General features: G+C 39.2%; 1 protein-coding gene across 1 annotated transcript in view; it reads left to right on the plus strand.

The window, feature by feature from the left end:
- The window catches only part of MBOAT2 (membrane bound O-acyltransferase domain containing 2), a 100,584-nt gene that overhangs the window by 16,865 nt on the left and 62,890 nt on the right, over nucleotides 1-20,829 (plus strand). The window contains exons 2-3 of the mRNA XM_037392554.1: nucleotides 1,743-1,888; nucleotides 5,449-5,526. Coding sequence (XP_037248451.1) covers nucleotides 1,743-1,888; nucleotides 5,449-5,526 — 224 coding nt within the window. The remainder of the gene's footprint in view (nucleotides 1-1,742; nucleotides 1,889-5,448; nucleotides 5,527-20,829) is intronic.

Consider the following 20,829-nt stretch of genomic DNA (forward strand, 5'->3'; position numbering starts at 1 on the left):
CCAAGGCAGAAACATACTCTGTGGTACACATAGCATAATTTCTGTAATAAATACCCCAAACAAATGTTGATACTGAATTCATAGTTAATTAGCTTTAATTTTTCTTGCTTGCTCTCTTTTAAAACATTATCGGTTCCCTTTCAGTGGTTCATTAAACTTCACTGTTTTGTATGAAACTTTTCCACTAAATCCATAGACTCATCCTGAGTTATAAACCTCGCTCTGTTTCATTTGCATCATTGCTTATAAAGGAGAGAAAATAGGTCAAGTTATGCCCTGAAAGAATATCTCATTTAGCATTTTTCAAATACTGTTAAAAGCATAATGGAAATGTGGGAGTAAGAGAATATATGGCAAAGTGTGCATGACTGTTTAGTTTAGGGAACTGCTTGTGGTAAAAAGAGGAGCCCTGCCCTCTGAGCCTCTTTCTCTGCTAGCACTTAACGCTTGTGTAACTTGGTATTACGGAAGGTTTTAGAGTGGTTCAGAAAAAGGGATTTGCAAATGGGGAATCTATGCCGTTGTACAAAGATCAGAGTTCTGTAGGTGGGTGGTGTTATTTAGATTCTACTTTAAATAGACCCATGTTTGCATACGCTTACCTGTTATCACCTGAAGGAATGACCTAGCTGAATAATAGTACTAGAGGTGTGCACTGTGTTGCTGCAGACATAAGTATCGGGCCTGCTGTCATGAACATAAAAATAGTATTGTCATTGTACCCTGTGGTATTAAGATTAAGTATGTATTTCAGCTAAGTGACATCAAACAGGCTAAAACACTGTTGTACTAAGGACTGGTCAAGCATGCAGTACGTGCAAGTTTCTTGTGTGGAAGTGCTTATGACCTGAAGCAGTGGTCCCCAAGCTGTTGCTTGTGATGATTTGGAATGCTACTGTTAGATACAGGAAAATTTTTAGGCAGTTCTCTATGGAAGAAAAAAGAAATCCATGGAGTAGGAAATGTTCTTTTCTAAATACAGGAATTCATCTGGCTTTTTGTAGATTAAGCTGGTTTGGTAGCAGTTGCTGTGTTTGAGGAAATTATTTCTGCCCTTACTGTTAATTTTTTTTCAGGCCACAGTCAGAAGGATTCTTTTTACTCGCTGGTTTGGGTTTTTTAATTCCACTTGTGCTTTCAGTGCCCTAACATCTTTAAATATTTCATATACAAGAGACTTTCTATCTTCTAGAATAAATGGCCTGAAGGGAGGAGGCATTTCTGAAACTATCCTGCTTGAATGTACAAGAAAACCCAGTGTGCAACCAAGCTGTTTATCTGATTACATACCACCGAAAAAAACTTTGAGCCCTGCTTCTGCACAGGCCACTGAAGGGATCTGCCAGTGATTCGTGTAGCTGATAGGAATTTCCAAGTCACGCTCACTTAGAAAAAAGAACAAATAAAACCCTAACCCAGGTCTTCGCATTATGGGGAGAGTAGAAATGATTCCATGGGTGATAATGTGGTTTGGTATATAGAAATTTTACAGGATTTTTTTTTTTTTTTTTGATTCATTGCCTCTACAGTTTTCCTGTATCTTTTCTTAGTTGTTCAGGGAGCACTGGTTTGTACTTCAAAAAGGGTGGGGCTCTCTGGAGCAGCTCTTTGAGGCTGACATGCAGGGGTAAGAGCCATGGCAGAGCCGAAGATTCTGCAAATTGGTAATAATGTGCGGATATTTGTGTTAATTTTTAATACACAAGTGTGTGAGACTTTTTTTCTTTTCTTTTTTTATGCAGGTCAACTTTGTAGTGTGCCAACTGTTTGCCTTGCTTGCGGCTATTTGGTTTCGAACATACCTTCATTCAAGCAAAACTAGCCCGTTTATAAGACATGTTGTTGCAACCCTCTTGGGCCTTTATCTTGCACTTTTTTGTTTTGGATGGTAAGTTACACTTAAATTCACTTTTCAGGGATTTACAGACTTTCATTTCTTGTTTGGAGGGAAGCAGAGTTTTGTTATGAAGAACCTTATTACTTAATTTGGTGGGTTTTAGCTGTGGCAAATGTACAGAAATTAGCTTAAACTTTCTCATGTTGCACAAATTTTGAAAGATCTTCCATTTACAAACTAGCAACTGACAAACATGCTGTCTGCCTGTGGTTTTGGGAGGATGGAGCAGGTGCAGTTTAACTTGTACCAGTTTCTCTGTAAACTTGCTTGAGAAGTATTCTGGAAGCGCAGCACAGATCTGATGACTAAGGTAATTTCTCTTAAATATTCACTACATGAGATAACTTGCTGCGTCTTTTCTGAATATCGGCAATCATCTGAATTTTTGTGGGAAGAGTGGCCAGAACTATGGTACTTACAAAGCTCCTAGTAGTATAAAACACCTGGAAAGGAGCTGACCTTGATTTGAGAGTAGTTTGTGTGTGGGTTTTTTCTTTTATGTTTTGAAGGGGTGTGTGTGGGGTTTGTGGTTGTTGGTTGGTTGGTTTTTGGGTGGGTTTTTTTCTTTTTTTAAACACAAAATTTCTGTGACTGCTGTTTTTACATTTTGATCTTTTCATAGTGTAGCAGGTCAGAATGTTAGTAGGGCTAGTAAAGGGTATGCATTTAGTTTGGTGAAAAAACTTTCTTTTCCTTCAAAATTAGCTTGCAAAGTAGCACTCTTCTTCCCAAGGTGGCTTGAGATTAAGTGCTGTTTTTGTTCTGTTGCATGGTAAACAAAGTGCTTACTTAGCTTGAGGAGTATAGAAGACTTTTTATACTGATTGTTGTAGAGTATTGCTGAACTAGGGGGATTTAGTCAAGCTGTTGTTCAGGTGGGAAGATGCACACAGTGTGCACCCGTGTGTCTGTGCACACACAGAGTATGTATAGATAAATGTAGGAATTCCAAACCACAGATTTAGCCTCTATATTAGCATGTTGCAGAGGCTTTTCAACATTAGTTGATACATATTACTTTTAAATTTAGAAAAAGAAAAATCAGTAAGTTCTCTTCTTTGGATTTACAGGTACAGTTTACCTTTATATATAATTCCATAACTCCCACGTGTTTCTTAAACTTTTGGCCATAGTATTCTGCTCTGAGAGAAAGATCTGATGTCAAAGACTTCGAGTCTTAGCACTAAATGAAGAGGATGCTATGGGAGATGCTACTGTGTGTGTGTAAGCTTTAGAAGCATGTTCCATATTCATTGCTTTGAAAACAGAAATTATTAATTGTAGCATGTAATTAGAAAGTGTTAACAATATACTCATATCTGAAGTTTGGGAGACTATAGAAACAACCTCCACCCCCAGCAGACATAAATAAAGATCTGTGGAAGCCTCTCACTAGCAATATGCCCTGGAAAGGTAATTGGAGAGAAATGTTATGCCATAGTAGAAATCTGTATTCTACTATGCTTAGGATCATACTTAAAGCAATTATTTTAGCAATGATTTTTTTTTTATTGCAAGATTTTTTTCTTACAGTTGTAGAACTAAAAGCTTTTTAAAAATGCCAAAAAGTAAGAACATAATTTGAGATGTTAAAAGTACACATTCTTTAAAAAGCTAGTAATTCTGTTGCACTTGTGCCAACTCTTTTTTCCTATTGCCTAAGTGTTTGTTATACAAGCATGATTTTTGAGGGGTTTGTTTTGTTTGGTTCCCCTCCCTAAGGAATCAAGTATACATACAGGTTACAGTCCCACAGTACACCTTCAACAACTCTTCAATTGCATTGTAATATGTATATACAAGAGGAAAACTGTTAGTGTTCTCCCATACAGTGTATATAGTAAATGTAGATATGGAGGTGATCTCATGCAAACCTAAATGGGGGAAATAGTTTGGAATCTGCACCCTTTTAAGAGTATTTATTAGTTATGTTGTCCTTTTCAGTTTCAGGTGTACTGATTTTCGGTTACCTTTGGTGCTTGTGATGGTGTTGTGGGACAGGAAGAAAAGGGATAATTCCCTTGGGATAATAGCAAATAGTATTACAGGCCTAGAATAACCTTTGCATGTAGCTAAACTTTACTACTTCATGTTGTATTTAAATGCCTCCCTTTTAATTTTTGAATTGACGATCAATCATATTGCCCCTGTTAACTCTGAAAGAGAAATATTTTTCAGAGATTATAGTCTTGATATGGTACTCCATATCAACTCACATTTTGGGGGGCTTTGATATCTTATTATGCTGCTTTCTCTGTTTAAGAAGCAAACTTTTTAAACTTAAATTTTTGTCATTTCACTAATGCCTGTCTTTGCTATACAGTGTTGCTAATAGGTGGCTCATATGAAAAGAATCTGAATTATTTTTTTAATTGGCAATTGTTTATATTAAATGTGCATTTGAATTTTAGGTAGCCATATCTTGGGTGAGACTAGCTAGTAGAGAAGCATGGGAGTGTATGCAGATTGGATCTTCTATAAAAAGTCAAGATTTTCAAGGTCAATTAACATAAAAGTGAATTGTTTTCCTTCATCATGTGAAGACTTCACAGGATTTTAGGCTGCCTAGAACTGGGCTTGTTGTTGAAAGTGAAGACATTTCTTTGTGAATAGATGAGGAGTGGAATTAGGAAATTGCTGCTGGTAAGCTGAAAGAAAACAGTATCAAGACAAGAGAATAGTGACTGCTTTTTATGGGGAAAATTCCAAAACTAGATCAGTATGTCACTTGAGCATGTTTAAGTATGCTACTAAGGCACGTAAGGTATCAGAGTGAAAGAGAAATGGCTTACTGAAGATCAGATGCTTTTCCCCAATCACTGGCAATTGTTTGCCACCAGTGTTCTTCTAGATTGCTGAAGTATAACTTCAGTAACAAAACACCCCCCAAAATAACGGTGGTGGTGTAGCTGTGGTGGTAAGCTGTGGAAAACAAATAAGGAGAAGAGGCTAGAGCACCTTTGTGAAATAAATCTGTGGGTTGTTGGTGTGTAGGGGTTTTTTTATCTGTGTTTTTGAGACCATCATCATTACCATCCCTTTTATCAGTTATTGATGACCCGGGGCAAAGAGACTGACTGGACAGAGTTACCATTTCTGTTGACTGGGAAATCATCCCATATACTGATACTGTTGATACAAAATACTGTTGGCCTTATCTGAGAAACCTATTGTTGCAAGCATGTAAAAAGATGAGTATGGAAATTGAACCACTAAACATTGATGTTATTTACACATGAAATAATGTCAAGTAGAAGTAATATGAAACACATTCTTTGTATTTTAAGGATTTTCAGCTTTTACTGTATGAGCTGGAAAATTCTAGGTATGTTTGTAGGTTTTGGTCATCGCTGCTGCCTGTGCTATGCTAAAGGGGGAAATTCAACAAAACGGAGGGCTGCAGAAAATCTAAATAGAACAAAAAGGTTTTTTTTGAAGCAGCGATGGAGTTAAAATTTGAACCGCTTTAATTTCACATTAAATAAATAAATGCATGCAGCTTATTTCATTAATGAAAATTCTGTGAGGGTTTACTATTATTTTTTTCCTAGGTATGCCTTACATTTTGTTATACAAAGTGGAATTTCCTACTATATCATGATCATTATAGGAGTGGAAAATATGCACAAGTAAGTTTCCATTCAAAAATTGTATTTTTTTTTGCTTTTACAAGAATGCTACTGTTCAGATTTTTTTTGTAACTGTGCGCATATGCCATACTTCTGGTTGTATCATAATATTTTAGTATTTGAATTCTGCTAACCATGGTTTTATTTCCAGGAGAGAAAATTGCTTATTTGGGTATTTTTGCCAGCTTTTTGGAACATCTGAGGCTTGTTACAATTGGTAGTATCCCACTGAGACTTCTTTTGTGTTCTCAGCATTCTGATTTTTTCATCATTACCTAATCACAAATAATTCTAGGTGTCTCACAAATGAGTTAACTAAACAAATGTAATTTGACAACAACCAGTGCTATTAGAAGGAAGATGTCTGAAGGGAACAAAATTTGTGTGAGATTTGTGGTGGTGTGTGCATGTGTGTGCTGTGTGAATGCTGTCTGAAGTTAAGAATGCTATCATAAAATTACATACATAGGACATTATTTTGGGTTTGCTTGGATGTATGATTACATTAGCAGTATCTGAATCCATATAGAATGGCACTTGTTTCTCTTTTTCAATCATTCTTAAAAACAGGAAAGACATTTATTTTATTACTGTATGTGTATGTTTTACTATTCCACTAGTCTAGAGAACGAAATTAGGTTCCCACTGTGTAGTTCCTGCATAAATATTTAGTAAAATAGCAAATCCTTGCTTGAATAGCTTCCTGAGGCATGTGAGGCTGTCAGGAAAGATGCTGGTAAAAGAGCCAAAAAGGAAAATTGCTTTACATAGAAAATGCAAAGGCAGGGTGGCCTTAGTTCATGATCCTGCCTGTTAGAACATTCTGCGTCTTTGTACTCTGTTACTGAATATAGTTTTATTGTCCTTTGAAATATCCCATATTAGGGTCTTATTTTCAGGATTTTCTACAACGCCTGATGTATTTAAACTACACAGATGTGAGAGAACTTCATTTGGTTGGATGGCTGGTTTATATTCTAATGGTTTATTTGATTAGAAGTTGTTTTAAAGCAACTTGTTCATACCAATTTCTCTTTTAGACATGTAACGATGTAAGTTATAACTTATGTAGCTTAATAGTTTAAAAGCAATCATTACTGCTGTGAAATGCTGCAAAGGGAGGTACCAGCCAGGAATACTTGGGTCTTGATTATAACAAATTACATAGGTTTCTCATAAGAGGGAAATCTAGCAGTGGTTTACTTCCCTAATAGTGAGAGGCAGGTAGGCATGTGTGTATTTAACATTCCAGCATTGAAACAAGGGAACTTACTGGTTCCTGATCCTCCCAATTGCATACCAGCTCATTTAACTGCATGGCCTGATCTGCTGAAATGTTTCCTGTGCTATACGCAACTGTGTACGTATTCTTACTGTTCCTCTTAGTTACTGCAGAGTTGGGAGGGTAAAATCTAGATTTGATTACTGGGCTTATGTTGCTCTATCACAGTATGAGTTAACATACCATTGGATAAAACTAGAAAGCTCTTTGAATGGAGGCAAAAAAACGTTACAAATGGAGTAATTTGTTTCTTCAAGTTGTGAACAATGTTCGGATGCTGTATGGGAAACTCCAGGAACCATTTCTAATAGGCGATACAGGCAAGATTATACAAGGTTTGTTCCCTCCATTGCCACGGTATCCTAGAAGGGATGCGATGCCTCTTGGTGTCCCTGTATGCCTGTACCTTTTACTGAAGGAATGTGCCATGTGCTCTTAATTTTCTGCTATGGAAATGCTATTTGCAGCTTTCTGTTCGGCAGTCTGAACAGAAACTAATGTAAATGACTCCCCTCCCCACCTAAAGGTTTGTCTTCGGGCTATAAACGTGTCTCATGGAGCTTGGGGGAGGTTCAAGGTTAAGTGCTATATAGTAAGGTGCTGCTGGTACCACCAGGCCTCAGGGTTGGAGTAGGGCCCTGTCAATGTTCTACTGGTGTGTTGTATATATACAGCTAGTCAGAGTATTTGCACAGCCAATTTTGTGATTTATTTTGTAGTAGAGGGACCCATTGGCTGGCAGTCCTTGCTAGAAATCACCTGAATTGTTCATAAACTTGGAGACTATAGAACATCAAATACCTATAAGTGATGCCAATATGCATTCAAGTGACTTTGGTATTGGAAAAGCACTTCTGTATTGTACCAAGTATTGTTGTCCATGATCTAAATGCGTTCACTGAAGTAAGTTTCTCTCTTCTCCCTACTCTGCTGTCTTGCAGATTTCATGAGTGTATGGATTGCGAAAACCATTATCCCTCTTCTTCTTGCTTCCCGTACCCCCTAATATAGTTCCACTGTCTCTGTATCCTCTCTAAAAATTGTTTAAACAAAAGACAAACAACTGAAGTTCTTAGGCTGCCTATCAATTTAGCTGCTATGCGTTGGGTATACTAGCTTTCCTTACCATCTGAACCAAGGAGAGATTTTTGATAAACTACATTTTCCAAGGCAGACTTTCAAGTCTGATACTCTTCTAAACCTCTTTTACTTTATTAATGTATTTCCACTGGATCTTGAAAGGCTCTACTTTACAAGGTTCCTACCTTTGTGATTTTCCTGCGGGAACTGAACCTTGTACAACTATTGCTTCCAGTTTGGTCTTGAAAATACCTGGTATGTTAAAGATGAAAGCTTTACCTGAACAACAGAAAAATGAGGGGAGAAAAAGGAAAAAGTAAAACCTGGGGTGGGGGGTGGGGGTGGTAGGGATGGACTGACCGTATTAAAAAGGAAGGATACTTTAGTTTTATATTTTAGCAACTTTTAGAATAAAGTTAGTTAGCAGAAAATGAGTTACCTGAGACTTGGATTTAACTAAAATTGATTATTTTTGTACTTCAGTCTTACTTAAATGATGGTACTGTAAGGGGAAGATGGCGTAATAACACTAGCTCTCCTGAATGGTTCAAAAGCTCTCATCTTTTATTTTAATAAGCTATCTTAATATTCATTTGGTGCTTTCATGGCTCAGTTGTTTAAACACATTTTTCAGTTTCATAATTAAGTTCTCAATTCCAATAAATTTGTATTTCATAACTGATGTGGTGCTAATATTTATTTTTTCCTTAGAAATTCTTATGTTTCTTCTATAGTTGCGAAATTGCTACTCTTCTTAAAAGACAAAACCCAAAACGCCACAAGATTTTTCCTTGAAGCATTTGGCCTCTGCTAGCTAAAAACTATGGAAGGAGTACTTGCACAGGCGATTTGATGACAAGGTTTTAAGGTTTCTAGGTAACTCCTCCTCTTTTGACTTGATTGTTCATTTCACTCTTGGTAAATCATGTCCCTCGGCCTGTTGGGAAAGGAATGTTAACTGTAAGACTCACAGGAAGCGAGGGCTCACTGAAGACAGTAGTTTCTCAGTGACTTCACTGACAATATAGAAGTCCCAGCTGTGTCAGTGTAGAAAATAAATCTGTTTATTTTAAGTCATTCCTGTTAAACTGTTTACTTAAATTTCTTAAATGTGCTAGTGTAATATGAAGAGATAGACATACTATTCCTGTCTGGTATCTTCTGTGTTATGCTTAAAGTTGCAGGATGATACTTCTGTGGTTCCAGAAGTCTAGAGCTGAACTGCTAAGGCTTAAGGAACTTATTTCGAGCTTTAGAACAGAAAAAAAATAACTTAAATGTTTTTGGCCTTATTTAAGTTGCAAAAAGTAAATTAATGGAGGACCCAGAGACCTGAGATAACTAATAGCAGTTAATACATGATGAGCTGATGTGTGTGTGCCACAAGCACCACAAAGAAGAGGAGGAGACTGGAGCATCTCTCCTATGAGGAAAGGCAGAGAGAGCTGGGGCTGTTCAGCCTGGAGGGGAGAAGGCTCAGGGGGGTCTCGTCAATGTATATAAATACCTGGAGGGAGGGAGCCAGGCTCTCAGTGGTGCCCAGTGACTGGACCAGGGGCAGTGGGCACAAACTGAACGCAGAAGGTGCTGCCTGAACAGCAGGAAACACTCTTTAACTTCAGAGTCACTGAACACTGGGACAGGTTGCCCAGAGAGGTTGTGGAGTTTGTCCTTGCAGATACTCAAAGGCCACCTGTACATGGACCTGGGCAAAATGCTCCAGGTGGCCCTGCTTGAGCAGGGGTTTTGGAACAGATTACCTCCAGAGGTCCCTTCCAACCTCAAGCATTTTGTGGTTCTGTTTTTGTTTTGATGCACGTACAATTCTTTGTACTGTACCTATGCTTATGTATGTGAGCTGTTTGAACGTAATGTAAAGAGATACTTGAGTAAACAAACTTCGGTTGTAAATGGTCTGGTCCCTGTGGAAGTGCTTCCTGGTGCATCCATTTCCTTAAGATTTGGGAATGTCAGTCCTCATTAAGTTCCCTTCACCCTCCTAGCCGGTGCATCGACAGAGCAATGCCTTGCCCCCGTTTTCTCCTTCATTCCTTGCTGTGGGTTTGACAAGCAGTAGATTTGGTAAATGAGGGGTGGAGGAGACTTGATGGCTTGATTTTAGAAATCTTGACTTAAGAGACAAGTAAGGTTTTGTTCATCGGAGTGAACTAATTCACTCAGGATGTCAACTGAGGCACCTAATTTGTCAGTCAGGGGGTTAATAATGATGAATGTCATGACTTGTTGATAGATAGGTTTGACTGCCAGTTAGCTTACAATTTAATTTTCACAGCAATCTAAGTTAGATATTTTTAAAAAGTTACCATTTCAGTGAAATACTAAATGGATTAAGCACACTATTCTTATTTATCCTGTGAGTTACTGGCAGGTTTTCATATGCATCTGTGTATCTTCAGAATTGAGAACATTCATAAGCAGAAATTATTTTTTGAAATGAGTTAGGCTGGTTTTTTTAAACTTGTCTTTTCCAAAGGCCCTTGATCAAGGTAAATGTAAGCTTGTTATTTTGGTTTGTGGCTTTTTTTTATTGCTGTCTGCTTTTAATATGATCACAGGTGTCTTAGTCTATGAAGAACATGCATGATCTGGATGAAGATATTTTTACCTGCAAAAGAGGATCTGATGCAGCTTCTAAAATGAGTCATTATTAAATCAACAGACCAAAGTAACAATATCTAACAATTGTTAAGGGTTTGACAGAAAAATGCTATCAATTCCTAGTAACATTTTTTTTTTAGTAAATCTAGGACTGGAAGCCAGCCAATATAATTATGGATCTTTGAAGGCATGAGGCCATCCAGGCAAGTGTAAGCTATCTGCTATAACCTCTCAGTTACAAATTTGTAATTTATTTATGTAACGTGAATAAAAATGTCTGGTACATAGGTAGCTGCCAAAGGACAGTGGGCATAGCACTGAGAATACTTGGATTCAGGTTTTCAAGTATTGGTAGCTGTAAACAGCATATGTTCTGCATATGCAAACACAATTTTTCTGTATTTCTGTTTCTACAGTTAGTGCAAATAAGATAAACTTATTTGAAATTAAGAAACCAATTGAGAGCTGAAAAATATGTTCTTACCAGTCAGCCAAGCGTAAATGCAAGATGGAGGAAAATGAGATCTGCTTATTCTGAAGCCTTAAATAACATATCTGAAAAAAAACCTGTGATGTCACTGCAAGCAGTTTTTGTTGTCTTACCAGATCTGTAATAAATGCAAAAAAAACCCCAACCCTGTTGATTTTATAATAAAAAAGTTTATTAAAAAGCAAGTAAAACACTTTTTAAATAGATTAGAATCAAATATGTATTAATAAACAGTATAATTTTTACAGCATGCCTAGAAATCTTATCCTTCCCTATTAGAAGTAAACATGAAAGCTAATGAATGGCTGTATTTAGGGGCATATTGCAATACTTATCAACTAAAAAGAATCAGTTTTCCATTTTGAAGTGATAAGTCTTTTTCCAAAGTAAAGGGATTGCGCTTCTTGAGTTCCTTCTAAGAAAGGACAAGCAGAGGTCTATGGGGCTGGATGGGATCCACCCAAGGGTACTGAGGGAGCTGGTGGCCAAGCCACTGTCCATCATCCATCAACAGTCCTGGCAAGCTGGAGAGGTCCCAGAAGACTGGAGGTTAGCTGTGTGATGCCCTTCTACAAGAAGGGCAGGAAGGTGGATCTGGGGAGCTTACAGGCCTGTCAGGCTGACCTCGGTGCCAGGGAAGGTTATGGAGCAGATCATCCCCAGTGCCATCACGTGGCATGTGCAGGATAACCGGGGGATCAGGCCCAGCCAGGGTGCGTTTATGAAAGCCCAGTCCTGCTTGACAATCCCAATCTCCTTCTACAACAAGATGACCCATTTATTGGATGAGGGAAAGACTGTGGATGTTGTCTCTCTGGACTTTGGCACCGTCTCCTGCAGAAACTGGCTGCTCACGGCTTGGACAGGTGTGCTCTGCACTGGGTTACAAGCTGGCTGGGTGGCTGGGCCCAAGGAGTGGTGGTGGATGGAGTTACATCCAGCTGGTGGCCGGTCACAAGTGCTGTTCCCCAGGGCTCAGTGTTGGGGCCAGTCCTGTTTAGTGTCTTTATTGATGATCTGGACAAGGGGATTGAGTGCACCCTCAGTAAGTTTGCAGACAACACCACGTTGGGTGGGAGTGTTGGACTGCTTGAGGGCAGGAAGGCTCTGCGGGGGGGGGGGGGGGGGGGTCTGGACAGCTGGGACCGATGGGCCAAGGCCAGTTGTATGAGGTTCAACAAGGCTCAGTGCCGGGTCCTGCCCTTGGGTCACAACAACCCCAGGCAGCGCTACAGGCTGGGGCAGAGCGGCTGGAAAGTGCCTGGTGGGAAAGGGCCTGGGGGTGCTGGTTGATGGCCGGCTGAACGTGAGCCAGCGGTGTGCCCGGGTGGCCAGGAGGGCCAACAGCACCCTGGCTTGTGTCAGACACAGTGTGGCCAGCAGGACCAGGGCAGTGACCGTCCCCCTGTACTGGGCACCGGTGAGGCCGCACCTGGAATCCTGTGTTCAGCTTTGGGCCCCTCACTGCAAGGGGGACTTGGAGGGGCTGGAGCGTGTCCAGAGACGGGCAGCGGGGCTGGGGAAGGGTCTGGAGCACAAGTCTGATGAGGAGTGGCTGAGGGGCTGGGGTGTTTAGCCTGGAGAGGAGGAGGCTCAGGGGGGACCTTATCGCTCTCTACAGCTGCCTGAAAGGAGGCTGTGGGCAGGTGGGGGTCGGTCACTTCTCCCAAGTGACAAGGGACAGGACAAGGGGAAAAGGCCTCAAGTTGTGGCAGGGGAGGTTTAGATCGGATATGAGGAAAAATTTCTTCACCAAATGGGTGGTCAAGCTTTGGAATAGGCTTCCCATGGAGGTGGTGGAATCACCATCTGTGGAGGTGTTTAAAAAAAAAATGCATGTGTAGATGCGGTGCTTAGGGACATGGTTTAGTGGTGGGCTTGACAGTCCTGGGTTGATGGTTGGACTTGATGATCTCAACTGTCGTTTCAAACCTCAGTGATTCTATGAAGGGTCAGATGGTCATCATACGTATCTGTTTTAGCGTGAGTGTTGGTGTAGTTAAAATAGCTAATGCAAATCTTCACTATATAAAAAAGATCATCTGGGTTGTTTTCTTTATTATGTCCAAATGTATCAGTGAGATTGCAGAATGTTGTCTCATTCTGTTAGCCAGGGTTAAAGAATGATTTTAAAATAGTGAGTCTTATGTGAAGAGCCATAGCAGTGATTTGGGGAACTGAAGCTAAGTACTGTTAAGGTCCTTATTGGGGTCTTGTCAAGGAACTACAAGACAGTAAATTATTCATATTGGATATGAAAATGCAGAGAACTTCTATTTCAGCAGACAAAGCATTACAGAAAAGTCAGTTAATAGTGCTGAAAGCAAGATTGCTGTTTTCCTTTACATGGAAACTTTTTTGTTACCAGAAATACTGTTACGACTTTCTGCAGAAGAATGCTTCACCTCTCTTGTTGAAATGGTTAGTGGTTGGTTTTTTTTTTTTGTTCTACTTTTTAATAACAAAGTGTATGGTCTGGCTGCATATGTTATATGTTTGATTATTTTTTTTATGCTTACTTAAAGATCAGACTTTTCTTTTGTATTCTGAGAAGTGTGAATGGAAACAGGCTTGCACCAGGCAGTGATTCTCTGTATGCTGAAGATTTGACCATTACAAAAATAGCCATGGATGGTTAGCAATAACAAATGGATGGCTGTCTTCGATGACCTGAAAAGTGAGCACCTGTTGAAGTAAACAGCTGTGAAGGAATTTCCTAGTAATCCTTATGAATTTCTTTTGAAAGTATTTGTTTTAAATAGGTATTAAAAGTTCTTCTGCTTTGGTAGCTAACTGCTGTCTGTGCTTGGGTAGAACTCAATGCATTACTTAACACAATAGAAGTGTAAGTTGAAAAATAACTTGATACATTATCCTTCTTAAGATTGGAATGTTTGAATGGAAAGGCCTTTATTGATCATATCTTTTGTAATTACAGAAATGGAGTGAAAAGAACTAGAATTTTCTTACTTTTAGTGCCTGTCAGTTTTGCCTTATTTTTGAAGGTTTACATTTGTTTAATCTTTGAATCTTTGGTGTGTGTCCCATATATATATGTGTGTGTATATATATGTACGTATGTGTAGGGAGAAAGAGGGAAGGACAGAAATCATATAGTGACTGCAGCTTTGTGAAGGTTAATAAGATAATAAACAACAGTACAAAATAAGGCATTTTTGAAGTGTTGTAGCCATTTCAGTTGCTTTGGTACAAAGGGGGCATATGCTGACAATGCAACATTTTATTTCCGGGAGAAGAGTCTGAATCAGACTTTTTTTTTTAAATCCTATCTCTCTTCCCCCCCCGCCTTTTTTTTTTTTTAATTTTCAGTTTTATTTTTGGCTTGGTTGCTGATGTTATTGAAAGAACAGAGTTCTTATCAGTAATTTTAACAATATTGTTGGCATAGAAAACCTTTTATCATCACACTTGAGAAAACTGAGGTGAAAAAATTTCTGGACTTCTACTTAAAGAAGTAGCTATACATTATTGAGTATTGATGTTTACCTGAAAGAGGGTTCTCTTACTTCCCTAAACTTTAAATTTATAGGTAGTTTTTTTACACTGTGTACTGGTTTCTGTAGAGGAGAACATGTTCTTGAAAGGAGGCAGTGGTGTAAAATGGCTGGGTGTGTTAGAAATCTGTTGGGACTGAGTAGCTATTGCTTTTTGGCTTGCATAGGTCTCAATTTTTTTTAATATTTATGCTGAAAGTGAAGCTGAGCACAGTCAATCAAGCAAAAGAAAATTGATAGTGAGAGTAGTCATGTTTTCTGGGCTCTATTTGGTAATCTGAAGGTTGTAGCATCTATATAGGTGCTTCTTCAAGGCACATTACTCTGCCTGTCATGCTGCCAAGCAACTTGACTGCTAGCAAATGAGCTCTGAGTCATGGTATCATTGCTGCATGGTTTATTACCTCAGCAAACTATTGATGTCAAATAAATCAGGCTCCCTGCAAAATGAAGTGGCAGAATAAATTGTACCTAGAAGAGTTCAGTGAAAGCTGTGTTCTTCAGCTCCTGGTAAAGACTGCCACTAATAAGAGTTGATTAAAAATTCTGGTTGTGTGGCATTGACTGAATTGAACCAGTGGTGTTTGTGATGGAGAGGTTAGATGCAAGGATTTTGTGTATTATAGTCAACCTTCTTCTCTAAGTGCATGCTTCTGCATAGTTTTTTATTCTTTGGTAAAATATCTTGTATTAAAGACAAATTTCATTTGAGTAATTACAACAAGCTCAGCAAACAGTCATTTCATTGTCCTTAATGGAACTGTTGGCTGTAAATTACGCAAGTCGGTTTTGCCTGCAGAACTGCAAGTGGTGGTGTGCAGAGTGTCTGGGCTGGAGCTAAAAGATGTTTGCAGATGTAAAAGATGATGACCCTTGTTAGCAATGCACAACAAAACACAAAAAACCTGTATTTTGTTTCCTTTAGAGGAAGACAGATGCAAGTAAGAAGCTTTGATACTAAAAAAGTACAAACTTTTTCATGTTAAAATCCAGTGTCTCAATTAAACATCTAAATAAGTTTCATACAGCTTTTAAAGCTGATTGTTTTTGTAGATCAAATGCCTTTACTGGAAGTCAAAGATGAGATCACAGAATCATAGAATAGCTGAGGGAAGCATTTCCAAGTCCAGGCCCTGCTGTTCAAAGTAGGATCAACTCGAGTGGGTTGCTCTATGAAATCCAAGTCTTCCTTAATACGAACATGATCCTGGATAGTTCCAGCTGTTGTAAGCATGCTAGCCATTTCCTTTTGGTGTCTTGCTTCAATGTCTATTATAGCTTAAAATTTTTGAGGTGACTTCATACAGCTTAGTTTTCTGATCTGATCTGGACTTCCTACAAAAACGTTTTTCATTCTTTATTTTCCCCCCACCCAACAATTGCACAGTATTGTCAAATTTCAAGGAAATTGCACAGAAGTAGCATTGTTAACTTAAATCTATTAGGCTCACTTCAATTTCAAGTGAAATAAAACAACTGCAATTGAGACCAAGTAACAAGTAGTAGTAGTAGTCTGTCTTCCTATTGTTTTTTATAACATAGTATCAATAATAAAAGGAGGGTAACAAAACACACAAAGCAAAGACTGTGCCAAGAGAAAGTACATAACTCCTGTGTCTTTAAGTCAGTAGAAACAGGTGGAAGCCAGGCTGAGTAATAAAGAAATGTCAGAGGGTGTATTTGATACTTGGAGTTTGGTTTTACTTGCAATTAACTTTTCAATTGCGTTTCAAGACAAATGCGTTTCCAGTATTCAAACAAGAAATCCATTCTTCTCTTCTATGCCATGAGAAGGTATGTAAGGCATTTACCTATATACTCTCTTCAGTATGGAGGAATTGCCTGGAAGTTTTAAGAGGGCTACGTGCAAGAAGTCCTATTTTGTTGTGTATTGATTGGCATAGTGTTTAGCTAGGAAGCTTACTGTTCTATGACAGTGAAATTTCAAACTTTGTTGTTTAAAAATTACACCTAATTCTGTTGAAAGAGAAGTGGGTACATAAAAAAAGATTGTAAATGACTCCCTGATTCTGATCTTAAATCTGACCTAAGTCATAGTGGAGCTGTTGGTGTTCTGTTTTCTGAGAAATTTTAGCTATATGGTACTGAAGCAGGTTTGCAGAATGTTTCAGTCTGGTAAGAAGATGCAAGTACCTTGGACAATGTAGCGTGGCATTCATCTTCAAGTGGATGAAATAAAACCCACTTAGTATAGCAGAGTGCTAAGCAGATTGCAGAGTCATTACTAATTACAGGCACAACAGGAACTGTGAAGTTGGTAGGCTTGCAAAAGGAGGCTCTGGGTATTTCAGCGTATGGTTACTTCAGGAGTAAATAATCTGTTTTATTAATAGATCATATCACGTGGGAATGCACAATACATACAAGTAATGCACAATTTTAGGCAATGGTCATGTAGCTGGCTTCCTTTTTCTTGGTATTCTGCCCTTTCTAGGAGTGTCTGTGATGTTTTAATCCCGTATCCTGGAAACTCCTTAGGAAGTCTTAGGCTTTTTAGCTCATTAGGTGTTCCTCTTCTGCTTCCCCCACCATGGTATGCGTTTGTGATACCATGTTTAATGTATTCTGTGGTGTCACCCTTGTGTCTTTTTTTTTTTTTTTTTTTTTTTTGCTACAAGATGGATGTAGGTCTCATTTGATCAGCAGTATTCACTGTCTCAAATTGTAATGAAACAGTCCAGGCTCATCTGGCTCTTGCTCTGCATGACCATGGTGCTCTGGAAAGCTGACCAGTAAATGCTGTAGGCACATCCTTCTGCAGGCAGAGGCCATTCATGTAGGACTGTGGTCTTGAGGACATTGTTTTTCAGTTGTCTGACAGCACTAGTTTCACTGGAAGGTTTCCTTCAGAAATTTATGTAAGCAGTGTGATTGCAATTTCTTAAGAAATGTCCGTGCGGTAATTTCTTACCACTTTATATATTATTTTTATATATTTATTAGAATAGGTCTGTATGAACATGATGCAGTATGCTATATTACTGGGCCTGAGGGAGCTTTCCAGAACAATGGGAGGGCCTTGCTACCGAGCTGCTATTGGAGCTGCAGTCAGAAGCCAATGGCATCTTCGTCATTCCTAGGTGCTGGAGAGCAGAATAACAGATTTTGCTGTGTTTTATATAAATGTGTGAAGTAACATCTGGGTAGGATATCTCTAAACTGAAATAGCTATGGTTTTTGAAACCTTTCAAAAGGGTGTGAAAGCAAAACTTGGTTCATAGGTGACTTCTGAAAAGTGGGTTAAAGTAAAGCTTTATTCTGATGTTGGTTTGATATAAAGTATGTGGCTTTGGAAGCTGGTTAGTTTCTCTGGCATTTTTCCACAGTTAATGTTTGAGCAATTAGTGTGTGTGACACAATCTGTATAAACACTAGAAGCGTCTAAATAAAGGAGCCTAAGGCACCTAGAAGCAGGTAGTTGGTTGTGCCAGCTATGCTTTCCTATTCATACAACTCCTTGGTGTATTTTTCAAAGATTTCAAGCAAGTGTGTAGAAGTGCACATACCTCAAGACTATGACCTGATTTCTGCTCTTAATGCCATGCTGTTATGAAGGAGGTTTGAGATACAAAGTGCAACATAAATCATCTGAAACACACACAATAATCAGATGCAGTCTCTGTCCAATTCTTGTGGTGGAAGAGATCCTTTTGCTGGAAGTAGTAAACTCCATATATCTTAGCAGCTAAAAATAATGCATTGGGTTATGAAGCGAGTGATGCTTTCTAAAATTGGTAAAATGGGCAGTGGTAGAAATAATGCCAGTGTTGGCCGATACATCCATTCCTCGGAAACATCACCTTCTTGTGTTTGTGAGCAGAATCAATGAAGAAATAATTCTTAATCTTTTGAATCCTCTGCTATAGGTGTTAACTGATAAAGGAACATCTATTATTTAAGATATTTCTTGGAAACTTATTCTTCAGATCAGCACTGGGAGCCAGTTGTTTAAAGTGTCTTTTATCAGAATGGTCATGACCTGCTGTGTACTTGTGTTCATTGTGAAATGAAACCATTATCTGATTATCCATAGTGTATTTCTACAGTGTTTCATAAGCACATTGGATTTTCTTTCCTTACTTTCATTCTTACTATGAGAAAATAAGGGAGCAATCAGCAGATAGTTTCTGTGTCTTAATAGTTCTTTTTCTCCTTTACCATTTGCAAATGGACGGGAACATTGTGGCAGACCCACTGGTTTGTTCTGGATACACTGCCTCATTTCCATGTCACAAGACATTAACAGTGATGACATATGTTTGAAATGGCATTTGATCAAGTTACTGAGCAGATACCTCACAGACCTGTATAGGTCACTTTCCTTTGCTCTCTTTGACAGTGAGAATTCTTGCCATGTGTCCCTGTGTGCAGGTGTGCTTAAGAATTGTAGTAGGTAGTGATGAACAGGTTCTTGTGGTTCATTCAGCGGTTGAGTGCAGATGGGATGGGAAAGAGGAGACCAAACAACCCAAACGGAATAATTAGTACTTGAATTATGGACTTTGTGTATTTATTGCTGTTCTGACCTGTTGGTCTCTTATCTTTGAGTAATCAGGCATTGTCATTGGCTAACTTGAGCAGGCAATCCTTGAACTATCAGTGTGGTCAGTTAAGGATTCTCTGTTAAAGGGAATCTTTTGCAAATGTAAATGTTGGTTAGGTTTGCCAGAGAAGTTCAGAGTACCACATCTCTTAGAGAGCCTGATGGATTCCGGAGTGGGACTTGTGCCAGACGGATGCTGGTTGCTGGATGCTTTAGATGCCAAGAGATCTGAGGCGGCAGAGAGAAAATGGATGGTAGCCCCAACATAAACCAGACAGTTCTCATTAAAGGCTCAGCAGTGAGCCTTCCCCTGCAGCAACTGGTTGCTTTGCCTGCTTTGTCAGCATCTTATTTTCTAATGGCAAAGTTTTGGCCTTGGGGTTCTAGGTTTGATTTGTACAGGAGCAAGTTCTGGTTTCCTGATATTTACCTGAAATCTGATTTATTAATTGCAGTAGGCTGAAAAGTCTTTGCAGAAGCAGAGCATGGCTGAGGTTGGACGGAACTTCTGGAAGTCACCCTCCTGCTCAGGCAGGGCCACCTGGAGCCAGTTGTCCAGGACCATGTCCAGATGGCTTTCGAATATCTCTGAGGAGGGAGAGACTATAACATCCTTGGGGAATCTGTGCCAGTGCTTGGTCTTTCTTACAGTAAAAGTTTCTTGCTGTTTGGACAGCACCTCCTGTGGTTTAGTTTGTGCCCGTTGCCTCTGGACCTGTCACTGGGCACCACTGCAGAGAGCCTGGCTCCATCCTCTTTGCACCCTCCCTTCAGGCATTTTATCCATTTATGAGATGCCTCTGGGCCTTTGTATTCTCCGGGCTGAACTGTCCCAGCTTTCTCAGCCTTTCCCATGAGAAGGGTGCTCTAGTCCCTTATCTTAGTGGCCCTTTGTTGGTCTCTCTCCAGTATGCCCGTGTCTCTCTTGTCCAGTGCTGGGTCTTCCAGTACCCAGCAATCCAGGTGTGGCCTCACCAGTGCTGAGTAAAGGGGATGTGAGTCACCCTCCTCAACCTGCTGGCAATACTTTGCCTAATGCAGCCCAGGATACCATTAGTTATCTTTGTGGTAAGGACACTGCTGGAGAATGTCTGGAGTGGGCTGTTAACCAAGTAGAAAGATCTTTTTGTCTGGAAAACAAACACTGGAGTGTTTTCCCTTAAGAAAAACTGGTAAGATACTAGTCTACCAGCTTCAAAACAATCCCAACTTAATTTTGTTCAAATCTTTCTAGCCACAGTATTTGTTTACCTGTTTGCTGTATCAGAGGGCCCTAGTGGTTTCTTTTATTGTATGTTTGATTTTGCTTTTTAACTTTTTAATTCTAAAGTGATACCTTAAGACACTTGCAGATTTCCAAAGATCAAGTCCTTGTTTTAGTAATAATGGGATTAATTATTCCTCCACAGTTAAAGCCCATTCTGGTTCCCTTTTTTTTTTTTTTCTTAAAAATGGAAGTGCGTAATGGTCTTTGTGTGGTTGGTTTGGTGGGATTTTTTTCTTCTTTTTTTTTTTTTTCCCCTTCAGTTTCTTAGCAAAAGGAAGCTAATGCTATGATTGTGCATTTGAAATGAGCCAACTAGTTCAATCAGCTTGGGCACAAATTTGACCTTCTTCGAGATAATTTCCTTTGCATGTGATGAAAACTGGATGCTGAGTGGAGAAGAGAGTACTGACTGTCCTAAGTTTGTGGTGCTTTCAAAACCTTCACCTATCTCTTGCAGACTTGCTTTGTCCTGCAGGCTGGATTTAA

The sequence above is a fragment of the Falco rusticolus genome, chromosome 6, assembly GCF_015220075.1.
Source record: "Falco rusticolus isolate bFalRus1 chromosome 6, bFalRus1.pri, whole genome shotgun sequence".
In the NCBI taxonomy this organism is placed as follows: domain Eukaryota; kingdom Metazoa; phylum Chordata; class Aves; order Falconiformes; family Falconidae; genus Falco; species Falco rusticolus.